Source organism: Pungitius pungitius, chromosome 10, assembly GCF_949316345.1.
Source record: "Pungitius pungitius chromosome 10, fPunPun2.1, whole genome shotgun sequence".
NCBI classification, from domain to species: Eukaryota; Metazoa; Chordata; class Actinopteri; order Perciformes; family Gasterosteidae; genus Pungitius; species Pungitius pungitius.
In genome coordinates this window covers 6,282,736-6,299,079 of record NC_084909.1, presented here as the reverse complement: position 1 = coordinate 6,299,079, position 16,344 = coordinate 6,282,736, and the positions used below count along the sequence as shown (strand labels likewise).

At 42.6% G+C, this 16,344-nt stretch overlaps 1 protein-coding gene across 2 annotated transcripts; it reads left to right on the top strand.

The window, feature by feature from the left end:
• Positions 1 to 9,899: 9,899 nt before the first annotated feature.
• hnrnpa3 (heterogeneous nuclear ribonucleoprotein A3) lies at positions 9,900 to 16,344 on the top strand. Of its 2 annotated transcripts, none has more exons than XM_037488172.2 (11): positions 9,900 to 10,107; positions 10,828 to 10,950; positions 11,045 to 11,191; positions 11,273 to 11,483; positions 11,574 to 11,663; positions 11,789 to 11,860; positions 12,499 to 12,546; positions 12,816 to 12,953; positions 13,076 to 13,201; positions 13,303 to 13,373; positions 14,805 to 16,344. In XM_037488172.2, exons 1-10 carry the CDS (start codon positions 10,102 to 10,104, stop codon positions 13,356 to 13,358), a joined length of 1,017 nt encoding a protein of 338 aa, XP_037344069.1. In that variant the 5' UTR covers positions 9,900 to 10,101; the 3' UTR covers positions 13,359 to 13,373; positions 14,805 to 16,344. The 2 variants fall into 2 exon arrangements, with proteins under 2 accessions (XP_037344069.1, XP_037344067.1); XM_037488170.2 differs by having other exon boundaries at positions 9,901 to 10,107; positions 13,475 to 16,344.

The window sequence follows — 16,344 nt, the reverse complement described above, 5'->3', positions numbered from 1 at the left end:
TGGGTCTGAGCCACCCTTCAGCTGGAGAGCAGGGAGCCGACAGCTCCTCTGGTCAGGGAGGAGCAGCCAGATGCTGAGGGCCTCGGATCACTGGCCCCGATACACACAGGTATGTATGTGCACACCGCGTTTGATTGTGCACTCTGGGGTTTGCCAGAAACAGATGAGGAGAAGGACTTTGTCATCTTAATCATGCAGACTCAATAACACAAATAACCATTTTGTTGTTGTTACGTTTTAAAATGTTACATTGTGGTCGTGTTTTAAACCAGTGCAGCGCGTGGATCCACAGAGAGAGATAGAGAGAGGGAGAGAGAGAGAAAGGGAGAGAGAGTGATGTGTTTGTAAGCTATGCTAATGAAGAAGCCCCCATGCCCCTGCAGCAGGGAGAACAGTGGTAATGTCACGAAGAGATAACCAAATTGCATTTGTATCATATTGACGTGTCAAGGTTAAGCCGTGGGAGTCGGGAGGGGGGGGGGGGGGGAGTGAGGGAGAAAACTCTCCATCCCTTCTCACTCTCTCTTTCCTTGACTACTGAAAAAGATGCACGGGAGGAAGGAGGAGAGGGTGAACAAGAACAACAGAGAGGTGGAAGCATGGGTGAGATCCCACCTTTGAATGGGACGGGTTTGGCTGTGCGCTCCTGTTTGGACTGATTTGATTTGGCTCCACGGGATCTAATTAAGCTCAGACCCAAACCTCTTTGGGAGTTTCAGGAGCCATATTGTGAATGTCATGCTTTGAAAAATGGCTTTGAGCGATCTGGGTGTGTAGATTTTTTTTACGAACACACATCACAGTGATGGAATAAAGGCCCAATAGATATATGCTAATAAAATCACATCGTTATGTATATCAACAGCAAATGCAACATAATAACCAAAACAGTAACGATATCGGCTCTGCCAAGTAAACTTGGAAAATGCAGTGATCCCATGGTGTCTGTCACAGTGCTTCCCTTCCCCCTCTAATTAGCTGTTGCAGTTTTGCTCGATTCAGTGTATAATCCCTGGATGAAGTGCAGTCAGCATCTTTCCTTTTGCTAAAAGCAAGAGGTGCAGTATCATCAACTCCATCTTCGCTCCAACACTGCCCCAGGATAATTTAATAAGGTTAAAAGACTAGTCAGCAATTACCCCCCCCCCCCCCCCCCCCCACACACACACACACACACCTTCCCCCCGCTCCTTCTCTCTCCCCCCCCCTCTCTCAGTGGAGGAAAGCTTTGAAACACAATTGCTTTACAGCTGTAGACAAATGCCAAGTAATATATCCATAGAGGAAATTGGCTACCTCTGCCTTTTACGGTCCAGATTACTTCAGTTACATACGAAGAGTTGGTTAACAAGTCATTCGCGATGTTGCGGATGTTTGCGGTTGTTTCTCCGAGCCTTGTAATGGTCAGGGTGAGACAGTCCAGAGATTGTCACAGAGTGACATTTACTGCCTACGCTGTAGGGAAACAGGTAAGCAGAGCACACCATCTACAAAGTAGTCCCCTTTGACATCAGCACTCTACAAATCAGGGCCGAAGGGCGGGCCAGAACGGGGGCACCGACACAGAGGTCCCTCAGAGTCCCAGCGTGGCCCAGGAATGTGCCAGAGCGAAAGCAGCTGGGGCAGAACGACCAGACGTCTGGGATTTGTCTGGCACCAAGTTTGATTTCACCAACCTCAACGTAAGACAACTCGGGGAGGGGGGGGGGGGGGGGGGGTTAAATAAGTGTCTGGGCAGTTCCTGTCCCCCGTTCAACCAACTGTGCGCTCGCTTTAAGGGTTTTTAAACCCCTCCACGGCGGGACGTTTGAAAACTGCTCGTGGGGGGTATCGCCTCATTGGAAATTAGTCCTCCTAGTTGCACTTATTAGATAATACTTCCTGTATTAGTGGGGCAGCAGTGATAGCAGGCAGATTTACAGCCCTCTGCGGCAGGGCAGCCCGCTTTAACATGGGCCGTGTTAACTCTGCTCATTAAACAGAGGATGTCATCACTCCACGCCACCGCTGCATGCTACATGTCACACGTATCCTCCGCAGGCCGGCCTCTGTCCGCCTACGTCCACAACATCCTCTAAATCTGTCAGTGCCACCTGGCCCATGGGTCCCACGTCTGAGAACACCACCCCGCCGCATGCTCGCTACGTGCATGTGGCGGGCACATGTGGGGGCAGAGACACAGGTGTTTGTGTGAGCGAATGGCACATCGAGCGTCACACCCCCACCCCCCACCCCCCCCCCCGACCCTTCCTCCACTCCCTGCACGTGTGGACGGACGTGTGGGACAGTGGTCGGGCCCGATCCACATGGGGAGAGGTGTAGGCCTGACGCTCATTACAGACACAACTGTGTACACGGGCCAGATAAGCAGAACAGGACAAGATAAGGAAGCGTGGCTTCTTGCCTCAGCAAAGTGCAGCCAGATATTCTGATGACACCAGCGGACGCAACAGCATCCAGTCTCTTCTCTAAGCGTTTACTCCGCCGTTCACCCGCGAGGGGAGAATTTCGGTGGACTGCCTGCTGAATCTGCATTTTTCATCAACGTAAATGCAAAAAAGTTGTTTTAACAGGCCGTCCCCATGTGTGGGGATGTCACTTACATTGCACATAATATATCATGAATAGGTTTATTGAGAATACTGTTACAATGTTAAATATTTCTGTTGTAGGAAAAGTAGTGAATTCCTCATGTATCATAACTATAATTGATTTTGAGTAAATATCTTTTTACTGTAAATATTTGCTCAAGGAGAGAGGAAGGATCCAATGACTGTGGGCTCAGCCTTAAGCTTAAAGCTCCCTCCAAAGTTCTGTTCAAGCATTGCATGTTATTATTCTTTTTCAAAGCTTACTTTTACAAGAAGTCAAATTTGCATCAAACACAGAACTTTGTAACAGTATGAATAATAAGTTATTTAAATTTGCACTTGCAACTCATATTTTATTATTTTTTGAAAGCTAATGAAAGTATCAAATTTCACCAAGTGAGTGGTAGAAACCACTAACTAGTGTTACCCTTTTTGAGTGGTTATTTTGTTTTTGTCTAATTGACTATTTTTTTACATTTCGCTGATTGATCCGAATGGATTCCTATACATTTTTAAAATGTGTTGAAATGCACTGATAGAAATCATTTCTCTAACTAGGTAAAGGTTCATTCAGGATCGACATGCAATATGGCCGATCCCAGCACGAGCCATTATGCTACATTAGTCATCGACTCCGGGGACCGGGCTGTCTCAGGGATATTCTTCTTTAAATGGAGTATCATCCAATTCAAAACACACCATGTGTTCATCTGGCTGCAGAAATCATTGCTTCTATATGTTTCTGTATCTATTAGGAGTGTTAGTGTGTACAGAAGAGCATTCATGTATGTGTGTTTATGACCCCACGCATGCGTTGTGTGTGTGTGTGTGCGTGCGTGCGTCTCTTTGTGAGTGTATCCGTGTCAGCAAACCAGTATTGGATCACCAGGTGCGAAAGTCATAATTCAGCTGCTTCATTGCGATGCAGATAGTGTTTACTGTATCCAAGTGGTGCCATTAGACATCATGTCTGTGGAAATTTAGCCGTTGCCTCTCGTGCAATGTATTGCTCCCCTCATCATCAACAGTGCAATCATTCTCAGTGATAGCAAAGCACGGGGGAGGTAAAGAAGAGCTGGCCCTTCAAGATGGATGTGTGTTATTGTTTGTGGGATGACAGTGTGTTTCAATCAGGTCCTGTGTGCTCTAATCCCAGGTAGAGCTTTTGAAGTGCTGAGTCAGTTACTGCTTCATCGATCCATCACAGTGGGTTAGTGGTGGGCAGGTGTACTCCGCATCTCCCGGGAGACCCGAGGAAACACCTGCCCCGCGCTGCTCGGGACTTCATCATCCCACCATTCCTTTGTCTCCCGCTGCCGGGGAGCTCAACGTCGGGCCGCGGGAAAAAAAAACTGTGAAAGCAGCACTTTTGCGGTCGTTTGTTTGCCCGTACAACAGGAATTAGGGAGAGGGAGACATGGTTTTTGCCTTTTCCTTCCACACCTGCCCCCTTTCATTTCTAATCTCACCCATGAAGAAGGGGCATGCGCTGAATGGACCGCACGCACAACTGCCGTGGAACGGGCCGTCCCCATTTCAGCACAGAGCAGGCATGCAGGGTCACAAGGAAGTGCCCTAATCTGAGCTGTATTAGACGATTCCCTGTGTTGTCTAAAATGAATACTCTTTTAACAATAGCCGCGGAGGAGGATGACTTTAGAAGTACATTCAGAGAAAACATAGTGGTTATTATTTCATCTGAGAGTGCACCACTGAGGGGTGAGAGTCTATGTTTCTCCTGCTGCAGGCAGTCAATTAGTGCCAGAGGGAAACACAGCACTCCTCTGTGGCTCTCCACCGAGGAGTAGTAAATAAAAGGGTTTTATTACGCCACACTGACTGCGTCTCTTCTCTGGACATCAATAGGCCAACGCGTTGGACTGTTTACTAACATAATCACTTCTCCTCTTTTCTATTTCTCACCTAAATAAAGAAAAGTCAAGACTTAAAAAACACAAAAATGATCCCAGGTATGGATCAATAGACATTTACGACCAAAGAACCTAACATGCTTTATTTCTCGAGCATTTGGAGAAAAAACCGTCCGTGTAAAGAAGAGAAAAATACTACGAGCCGACCTGTAGAACATTTAAAAGCGCTTTGTCTCGGTCTGTCTGACAGTATCTGTGCTCAGTATGGTGGCCTCCATGCATCAGACCACAAACCTGAATCACAAACATGTTCATACATTCAGGAAAACAGAGTATCTGAGCCCTTCAGGAAAAACACCTCAGGCAAAAGTAGAAAAGGTTTGTTTTGCTGATATACTTAAATTATTGAGATACAGTATTCAGAAAAATGTCTTACAATCAACACTAAGAATTAGCTTATATTTACATTTTAATTTCTTAATATCAGCTCTTTAGTTTGTAAACCTTAGAGCGCCGACTGTTCTAACATACTGACTGATATTTTCCCACTGTTATTTTTTACAATTGGTTTTGAATTTTAGAGCCACATAATATGTTTGAACTCTAAACCGTGTTTTAATCTTTCTGTTGTAAATTATGTAGTCCAACTATAGAAAGGGGAATCTTCAAAAGTAGAATATAGACATAGTTACATAAGGGATTTGTCCCCATAGAAATATGTTGTTGTTAACTTATGTGGTAAAAAACACATTTTCCCCTTTTGTTTTAAACTCCTACTCCAGACACACAGAAAGAAGCAAAATGCAAGGCCACTGTAACCACCTTTAGCTCCAGCAAATTGAATGCTGATTCTATTTATATTTGGTGTGATTTACACGCAGTTTCCTCTATGCAAGTGAACAGGAAACAGATGCTAGGAATTGTTCTTTCCTCAAATTCCTCAGAGAGAGATTCTAGTCAACGCCGACGTGTGAGGTTGGCTTTGTACTTGCATGCGAAAAGGTAGCAGACAGTGCCTAAATTGACTCTCTGGTTTCCCTGTCCTGAATCTCCATTTCCTCAGAGTTTCCATTTGCGTACGTCCGTCTACCCAAAGCCCAGGTTGTGGCCGGCGAGCTTTCCCAATGGAGTCATGCAGCCCAGTGCACGCTTTCTCAGGACAAGGTCAACGTTAACACCCCAGGCGCCAAAGACAGTGAGGGGGGGGGAGGGTTCGTGACGGACATTACGCTCTTGAAAATATTACAGTGGCGTCTGAAGGTAAACGCAAATGACTTGGGAGACGACAGAATAAATGACACCGGTTATAGGTCACACACCGTTGTCCCTTGCAACTATCCCGAAATGTTGAAAGCGATGCTGTAAACACAACAGCATCCCAAATAAAGTACACTATTTGCATAATAAAAATGTGTTCAGCATAATTACATTAATCAAGGAAACAAATACAATTAAGGTTTTGAGATGATTGCAGATAATCAAGTAGCCGGACATGTGACACAAGGGAAACATAATAATTTAGTATCAGGGCATACTGTTCAACACTTACACCGGGATATGATTTGAAAATTAAAAAGGCCAATCTTTTCATGGAGCATGGTGCCATCTAGAGGACGCTGAAGAGACAAAGAGCATCAGGGCACAATGAAGCCTCATTCCAGGGTGTTGTGGTGCTCTTATGCTAATTTGCACAGATATCTTGTAGTTGGGCAAAATGTCAATGTTGCCTTTTCCCACCAAAGAGGAACGTTTGTGACGGAACGGACTGGAACCCAGCGGACATTTTACTTTGAATCCTCGACACCGTTGTCCTGGGTGGAGCATTGTGACATGGTGCCACCTGCTGTTGGATCACTCCCTCAATCAACATTGCGAAATCACAGCCTTAATCCGATTAATCTAATCAAACTTGTTGCAAAGGTAAAACTGTGTGTGCGTGTTTTCCCAATCACCAACTGATAAGAATAAAAGGGGGGGGGGGGGGGTGTATCATGTCATCCCTCACCTCACAGGTGATTTCCAGCCACTGGCTCCTCCCTCACAAAGATTTACTGTACATGAAATTGTTGCTGACATGGTAGTCTTCGGCCGCCGCATCCCAGATATATGGCGAACAATAATTTGGAGGTGTAAAATGGGTATACAACCTGTATTAATTATTTAATCGTGGTACTAAGTGCAGCCTTTTAGTCCACAGCAGGCTGCCACCCCCCTCTATTTCAGGGGATCGTTACATCAGTCATTTGTCACGGAACAAAAATTACAATCAAGACTGAGATTGCACGCGGTAAATCAGAGCAAACCAAGACTTTTTTATTGGTGTCATTAACTACTTTCATCAGTTTTTCACTCTATTCAATAAGTGAACTGCTAATTGCATTTGGACTTTCATTTTCTAGAAGCTGGGGCACATAGAAGAAAACTAAGACCTGTCTCTTAAAATGCCATATGAGAGGACAAGGCAGCCCTCCCCCCCACCCCCACCCCCCCACCCCCCCGCACGTGCACAGAGGAGAAATATCCCTGGCAGGTGGCAGTGTGTGGGACTTGTGATGTATCTTTTTGTCACTGGGGCAGGTAGGCAGAGAGACTGTGGGCTGTGATTAACAACCAAACTAACAAGTTGCCCTGAGGTTGGGGCGAAGAGGTGTGCACAGGGCATCCATCAAACTACATCTGTGAGAGGCTGATACTGTTACAGTATCACTCGCTACACTCAGCTCCTCCCTTGCTAATCTCAGGGGGACTTTAAATTGTGGGATTATTTATCCCGGAGGGTGTTTGGTCCTCGTGGGCACAGGTCTGGCATATGTTAAGGGACAAAATGTAGCACAAAAATAAGGCCCTTCACCAACACGTAAAGGTACACGAGAAAAATATTGATAAGTACCAAAAGTAAAAGTATTCATAAAGAAGTCTGAATGACCCCTGTCAGTGTGACATTGTTACCTATGTATGAATTCCTGATACATGAACATGGACGCAGCTTTTGTACTGCATGCTGCATTTTGTCAAAAACATCTTGAGCATTTTCAAGAAGTATGGAAACCATTGTTATATCAAAATTGCGATGTGTACTGCAAAACAACATGTGGACGTTACCAAAGCTACAGTATCGTGGCCATCCGATTAGTTACCAGAGAGCGTCCGGTGTGCAGAGTTTTTGTGGCGTGATGAAATCAAACGCTTGTTTGGGTTGTAACTCTTGCTTGTTCCAATACAAGCATATCAAATAAATAACCATTTGGAATATACTCCGACCATCTGCTCCACTACAACAGAAGCTCGCACAGCCCTCAGATGCTCAGTGCACCATTGGTCTTGCTGAAGATGCATCCACTGCAAACAAACAGATAATTTACAGCCCATTAGTGTTGGAAATGTCATCACCGTCCTCAAATGGTCCAACTGGGATCAATTTTCAAAGACAAAGGTGTTTTTTCATGTAAAAATAAATAAAAATGTACAACATTGGAACGTGTTATTAGTATTAGAGCCTTCAATAATTTTCCCTAATTAAAGCAACCTACTGTAAATGCTCAGAATAATGTTGCCAATTCCTAGGAGTATGATTATGGACACATCGACTGTATGACCTGCAATTTGACTGTGATTTACTCATATTTGTCAAAGATAGCAGAAAAAGAGAAATTTCTACTGCAGTATTCATCAGTGTTATGAGCCTAAAGTCTCGATGATCTCTTCAAAGATACAGTAACTAAAGTAGAATAAAGGTGTCAGACTGTCTTGAATTTGAACTACGGAATGATCATAAATACTCATCATTAACAGTGTCAGGAAAACATTACCCTTTTTATTGGGGCACTATTTTCCTCACACACAACAATAAAAGGCAATGACAGACATTGTCTAAACCATAAAACAGTCATATATTTGGACGCTGGTCAGCTTCAACGAGGCTAACAGCATTTGGCTCATAGATCACGGCCGTTCGATCAAGTATTCTCTTCAGAGGGATCTGACTTGAACCGAAAACACAGATCACACGTTTCTACATCTCTACGATAACAGCTGAATAATTTGAATATCCGGAACACTTTGTTTAACATTGTGTCGATTTACAGTATACTTTTTTTATTATGGAATGTGTTCATGTAAGTTAACTATTGAGAGTGCTGCTTGAGATTAGGCTACGGTCAAAGATAAACAAGGAGAATTGAATAGCACTCATGGACCTCCTTGAAGGTCGGGTGGAGTGTTTTCAGCTTGTGAAGAAACATTTGGAATGTAAGAATGTAATGCACCATCAACTCTGCGTCCCCCCTGTTCATTTGTATTTGTACCACAAATATAGCTGCCTTGACCTGAAAATGGTTGGTTACAAAGAACAATTGCTCTGTTAGAACAAAGAGGAAACATTCACCCAGGTGTTGCTATTATGGGAATGAACGCATATTATATCTGCAAAGTTTTGGGATCAGATGTAAAAGTTACAACATTGAATAAGTGTAAAGACAAGCAGTTTAGTTTTAAAACTCACACCGGTGAACATTGGATAATTTCAAAGAAAAATAAACACAGTGTAAGGTTCAATTTCTTATTGTCTCATGTCAGAGCAGCAACTGAAAATACAGCTCATTATACTCCACAAACAGAGCAGTCCCAGGCGGGTCTCATACCCAAATTCTGCAACTGGCGGGAGCTTACTGCATATACAATTGATTTTAAATTTGATACATTTTTAAAATGGGAGAGCTTTAGAACATTAGTTTATTTTTAGGCCATGCCTTCTGGAGAGGTCATTTGTCAAAAAATAGAGTTTGGCTTGTATTTTTTTCACGTTGAACATCCCTTATATGCATATTCCTTACAAACCAAAAAATAACTCCAGCACAAAGCACTTAACTAGATGGACACAGCAAGAGCGCTAGTCTTACTCAACCTAGTAAGACATGAAAGTTTCACATCTCAAATATGATATTAAATAAAACATAATAATGGACATTTCAAATGCATTTGGGATTTTGAAGAATATACTCTTTCATCCTCAATAAGGCCTTCTGATTTGGCCACATTTTCTGTCCAAGTGGTAAGGATATCAAGTTTGTTTTATAGCCAAAATTCTATTAGCGTCTTTAATATTATTCAGGCATGATCGCCAACAATCGGTTACCCAACACAAACATTTAATCATTTTAAAATTGACATTTTAAATTTCTGTCAAAGTAAATCCACACCCAGTAGTAATTATTGAGCCTCGAACGGCACCAAATTGTGCAACTTTTGTTCTGTAGAATGCCCCAGCGTTTGTATTTCACAAATCAAATCAAGAGAACGCACTTAGGTCTCCTTTAAATTCAGTGTCAAAGCCATGTTGGACTGAGGTGTGCCTTCACAAGTCTGGGTTTGGATAAATATGATTTTCTTTCAGTCGATACGTGTGCCTGTTTAACCACTAGATGACGCAAATAACATTTTCTCTATTTTATTTCATTGCACAAATCCAGAGGGCAAAAAGGCACAACGTAAGAATACATTAGCAGTGCTTGATTCACGTAAAAACCACAGTATCTTTCATGTGCTATAGTTTACGTTTGATGATTACAATCTTGGAAGCATCTACAGCGATTTCCTAGTCACGTGATCAACTCACATCCTGGGCTGTGGACATCTGCAAAATGGAGGTGAGATGCTTGTAAATGTTACAATGTTAATTGTTAGAATGCGGCAGAGCTATTAATAACTGAAACATTGTTGACGGAATACCGGGTGTAATGTGTATCCTCTCAGCGGCTTTGACGTCGCTTTGTGGTTCAGCACAACACAGTAGCTAACGTTCCGGCTAAGCTAAGCTAAGCTAAGCTAATGGTTGTAGAATTACCGCAATGTGACAGGGACGCTAGGTGGTGCATTCAAGGTTGTTTCACTTGAATGAGCATTGTTGTTCGGATGCCTTTACCCACACTGGTCTTTATAATAATGTTAGATGGATAATTGGTGGCGTTTGGTAATTTACACAATGCTCAAGCTGCAGCATTGCTGCAATTAAGCTAACGCTAACCTTAGCTGTCAAAGCTACAGTTACTGCTGTGTAACGTTAATGCTTTACGGGATTCAGTCTGGCCATTTTTTCCATTTAACGTTAATTTAATATGGTTATTGTAGCCTCAGGAATGTGTGTTAATGCTCTGAGTTTATTTTACGGCCTGGTGTTGGCATTGACGTAAACTTAGTCATGGGCTACAACGATAAACGCTCAAATGTAACGTTACGTTACTTGCATATATCGTGCCTTTTAACGCTAACCATACTCCAGGCTTCCTAAACTAAACTTCTCGTAACACTATTCACACCTGAAATTATTTTTATTTTCTTGTTCTGTTTTTTTTTTTTTTTTTTTGTAGGACCGTGAAGCTAAAGAGCCCGAGCAGCTCAGGAAGCTGTTTATTGGAGGCCTGAGCTTTGAAACCACTGAGGAGAGTTTACGGGCCCATTTCGAACAATGGGGAACTCTGACGGACTGCGTTGTACGTATTCCTGTTGTAATCCGTCACCAAATGGCCCCAGATACCCGGTCCGTTCGAACTGTACTGGCATTGTGTATTGTTTCTTTGCTCATAGGTGATGAGGGACCCCAACAGCAAGCGATCAAGAGGCTTTGGCTTCGTGACGTATGCCGGTGTGGAGGAAGTCGACGAAGCCATGCAAGCAAGGCCCCATAAAGTAGATGGCCGGGTGGTAGAACCAAAGCGGGCCGTGTCCAGAGAGGTAAACAAAACCCAGCCCTGAAGTCAGATACCTGTGTGTGTGTGCGCACACGCGCAAACTCATTGAACCGCTCTGTTTCAGGACTCCAACAAACCAGGCGCCCATCTGACAGTGAAAAAGATCTTTGTCGGTGGCATCAAGGAGGACACGGAGGAGTTCCACATTCGGGAGCATTTTGAGAAATATGGAAAGATTGAATGTATTGACATCATGGAGGAACGCTCTACTGGAAAGAAGCGAGGATTCTGCTTTGTCTCCTTTGATGACCATGACACTGTAGACAAGATTGTTGGTATGTGTTAAGACCTCCACGTTAAGGCTGTTGGTAAACTTTAAGTATCGTATGTCAGTGGTTTTTTTGTTTCTTTTTGATTCCTTGCAGCCCAGAAATTCCACACAATCAACTTCCACAATTGTGAGGTCAGAAAAGCGCTCTCAAAACAGGAAATGAGTGCGATGTCCACTACCAGGGGTAAGCACGCCGTTGAATGTAGAGTGAAGTTATACTACTACTAATACTGAAGAATTTTCTATATACTGTTTGCAATCAGTTAATTTATCTAAAAACCTGTAAAATGTTACCTCTGTACATTTCAGGAAGGAGTGGAGGCTCTGGAAACTTTATGGGTAGAGGAAGTAATTTCGGAGGTGGTGGCAACTTCGGGCGAGGTGAGTAGTATTTGCATCCTTGAGGAAGGTGCTTCTAGACTTCAACATACTAATGTAGGAACATCTGATGGTTTTCATGTCTACACGGGGTGTAGGATTTGGAATGTTTAGCAAACACACTGATATTGTAATGAAAGTAAAATGCTTGCATCTCTTTTTTTTCCTATTGTTTTTTGTCAGCAAACATCTCTGGTTCAAAGTAAATAACCGTCTGGTAAAATGGGAACCTCATCTTGAGCTAGGTGGGGATAAGCTCTGTTTGCCTCAACGTACTGTGACCGCTTTGTGTTTTATTTCTGCTATTTTCACAATTGAGATCTGTTCAGATAAAAGGTAAACACTAAGTATACAAAAAGTGTTCACTTCCTCTGTGATCTCGTCAGATCAGACATTCAAAATACCTTGGTGGTAACAGACATTTTTCTTTCTAACATTGCTGCTATGCACATGTGAATTGCCACGTTTGCATATTTTTAACATGCAAGCGCTCTCAAGGCGCTTTGTTGTCCCGTCTAAGCCACTGAAAATCGACCCATTAGGATGGGCAGAAAGGCCAGAACAAAGAGGGACATTATTGTGGACACGGTGTCATCCCTCACAAGGTTTCAAGCCTAATATGTTTTACCCTTGTTTTTTAGATGACTACGGTGGAGGACGTGGTGGTTATGGCGATGATTATGACAATGGTGAGTGCTTACACAAGTGTTGCATAAAGTAACTGTGTTTAGCTTTAGACGTTTTATGAAACGGTGTTAATTTAATACCGATGCATCGGTTTCACGGCCATAAACGGGACCATCTGCAAGAACGTTGGTTATTTCCATAGTTACCCTTGATGCTCGTCATCATTGCCGCTGGTTTGAACCCCGTGCAAAATCAAAAGTCACGAGCTGGTTGTTTTCACTGTTGTAACTAAAGTTAAGTTGTACGTTTGGTATTGTGTTCACTGTTGCAGGTCCCGGAGGAAATTATGGTGGAGGACCAAGTTACGGAGGTGGCCGAGGAGGCTATGGAGGTGGTGGTCCAGGGTATGGCAACCACGGTGGTGGATTTGGTGGCAACTGTGATGGAGGTTATGGAGGCAATGACGGAGGTAAAACCAAAATGTCACTCAATCCAGAATTGTGTTTGTTAAAACAAGTGCTAGACGTAAGCCATTATGAAAATCTCAGACACCTAAAATCAAGAGTTAAACATGTACATTTGCATCTTTAGGATATGGAGGAGGTGGAAATTACAATGACTTTGGAAATTATGGTGGACAACAGTCTGGCAACTATGGACCCATGAAGGGAAACAACTTTGGTGGCAGAAACTCGGGCGGAGGAGGACCCTATGGTGGTGAGTTTTACCCTCCAAAATAAAACATCAAGGGAAATAACGCCATCATTTCTCCTGAGGAATATCCAACGCATTGCGCATTGACCAATCTTTAACTGCAGGTGGCTATGGCTCTGGCGGCGGCGGCGGTGGCGGCTATGGCTCGCGGCGATATTAATTATTTCGTGTTTTGGTAAGTAGCATTGAGTTCCACACCACCCCCGTAGCACAGTACAGAGTGAGCCCTTGAAAGTGCAGAATAACTATTTGTTCTATCCTGTATCCATTCAACAGGCTTCAGTTCTTAGCAGGAGAGGCGAGGAGGTGAGCAAAGGAAAGGAATTGTCAGGAAAAGCCGCAGGTTACTTTGAGGCAGTCATCTGAGAGCATTAGAGGAACACAAAAGTCAGACATTACTGCAGCTAAATCTCAGAAGTTTATGGAAGAAGGACTGTAAACACAAGACATGAGTTCAGATGATACTCTTCACCTCATTGTGATAGATGTTTCCCTACCCAGCTATTTTTCCTTTTGTAAGTTTGTGTATTGTGCCTATGGTATCACGGGTAAAGAGTAAATTGTTTTTTTGTTCTTTTTTGTTATCTGAAGTCAGTTCTTAAGATTTTAATTACATTTTTTTGATATGGGTTAGTTTCCTTCTGGTCATTTTCTTTTGTCTTTTAACCTGGTTTTTGTCACATAGAATAGTTAAATCAGGACCTCAGAAGAGCTGGAATTACTTTGTTTTTCTTTCTTTCTGAAGATATTTTGATTGCAAGTGTCAAGTGTATTTTAATTTTGTATGTGAAGCACAGTGTGTAAATCCTTCGTAGTACCAGTATCAACAAACCTAAGCAGCATGGGTTAGACTCAAGGGAATCCGTCACTTTTTGTTGCCAGAAAACAGAATACTAGATTGTGCGAATATTTTGATTAGAAGTAAAAGACTGAATAAAATTGTGTAGTAAAGTAACATGAGGTTCAGTGCGTCATTGGTTCAGAACAATGCAGTTCAAATGAGTTTTTGATGACATATTGCCTGCATATTGTAACTGAGGTTTAGCAGAAAGTCCTGTCCACAACTTTTTCCTCCTCTTAGGGGGGGTAATGTATGTACTTTATTTACTTGTGAAAAGGGAGTTTTTGGGTAGTCCCAGGGCAGTGGTCCACACACCGCCCATACCAGTGTTGAGCAAATAAGATTATTTCACCCGCAAGCACCGGCAGTTGGGCCCTCAGCATCGCTAGTGTGGAAGATTGCAGATGACTGTCAGACAGGACGCCTTCGGCCTTCGGCCCCAGCACAGTGGACCAGTCAGCATTGTGAGAGGGAAGGGAGAAGGCAGCATCGAGCACATCGTCCACGGAGGAAGCTCGCAGAGTCGTTCCTGGTAGTGAGCAACTGTCTCTTTCAAGGTTAGCTAAAGACCTCCAGCAGCTGATGCTGGCGAAGAAAGACTAGTCCCTGGACACATTGGAGATCCCGTTGAGGCAGATATACCCGAGGTTTTTACCCGCAGGTGCTAGATTACAGACATTAACGAGAAAAGGGAGTGAGTATTTCACAAAAGGCTAATCTACGAAGATGATGCAGGTAAGAGTAACCACTTTGCTTGATTTGCAGATGTGGAAAGAGGCATTCTCTTCTTGCTGAAAATCTGTAGAGACCTGATAACATGGAAGGTTCTGGATGGGTAAGACTTTTTCAAAATATTATCCAAGGCTGCTCATATTGTAATGTCACAGTGCACACGGTGATTCTACAAGGTGCAAGGGTTCTTTTAAGGAAAACAAGCCAAATGCCATCCGGTGTTACTTTGACCAGAATGAGCCTGTGACCTTAAACGCACTGCCTGGTATATCTTGAAGGCCAAAATGTGTTTACATACAATTAATCTTGATAACCTTGATAGTGATGTTACGCCCAGGTAGGAATGAAACAATGAAACAGTGTTCATAGGCACTCCAACCTTCTACAATTTAATACACCTTTATATGGTAGACTTTCTTTTGTTTGTTAAAAGATTTTTTTTTAATATACGTTATCTTTATTACTGAGATTATTTATAGTTAACGATGGTGTTTTAACAGACAATATTGTAATACGTTTTCTCATTTTCTGTCCTCTGTATCATATAAGAAAGGGACCTAATTCCAGTATCAAAAAAGGACATTATAATCTTCGTCGAAGTATATTTAATAGTAGCAGAACAGATGTTTTTCAATTACATTCAGGTTATTCAGGGTTACATAAAAGTGGCCACTGTGTTTTATACAACGATGATGTCAAGCTATCTGTAGACAAATAAGGTCCTTATCAGTCTGCGTAAATGAGCCGCACTTAACGCAAGTTACTTGCATATAGCTGCAAAGGGAAGCCATATAAGTATGATGCAAGGTGTGTTGTGGTGCACTTGCATAAGCTAGTTATAATGCAACGTGAACCATCAACGTCTTTGCAAAGAATGAAAACAAAATGTATGTATGAAAAAACTTACTTTAAAAGCAGTCAAACAAACGCATGGAAAAGTCAACAAACCAACTTTAAACACTAGTTTGACAAACAGAAAATGAAGAGTATTTAGTTTGTACTTTGTCCAAGAAGTTTAAGCATAGATCATTTATGAAAAACTAAAAGAAGTGCTGCCAATTATTCCAAACTAAGTTAAATAATAACTGACTGCACTGTTTGCAATTCCAGTTCAAGCAATGCCAGTTTTAAATTAAGTAATTAAACTTAGTACGTTTAAACATGCACTCTAAATACAAATCTTAAAGAATACATTTCGGATAATATAACTTCTTTCCGATCATATCGGCGTCTCGTCGGCAGCTGTAAAATGACCGTGATGATCCTTGAGTCCGTCAAGGATCACGTCCCCTAGAATTGCTTCTTTCTTTTTTTATTTTTTTTAAATGTCCGTACGCTCTGTTAAGACTCCACGCGGGTCGGGCAGAACAGGGAGAAAGCTGCGCCTGTTATGCCTCTCAATCAGTTGAAGGATAGGGTTTCTGCAGAGGAATGTCAAAGGACCCACGCAATCCCACAGAATCCAGCTGTGTGCTTGGCAAAAAAAAAACACCGCCGTGTCCAACTATGTTGCCTAAACAATAACGCATGTCAAGTGTTTCTCCTTCTCTTTAAATAAATATATTTTCCACGA

What these genes read in the sequence shown, in the direction of transcription:
- hnrnpa3 (XM_037488172.2), top strand. An exon ending in AGCGGGCCGTGTCCAGAGAG is followed by an intron (nt 11,192 to 11,272) that starts GTAAACAAAACC and finishes GCTCTGTTTCAG; the next exon opens with GACTCCAACAAACCAGGCGC. An exon ending in TTATGGAGGCAATGACGGAG is followed by an intron (nt 12,954 to 13,075) that starts GTAAAACCAAAA and finishes TTGCATCTTTAG; the next exon opens with GATATGGAGGAGGTGGAAAT.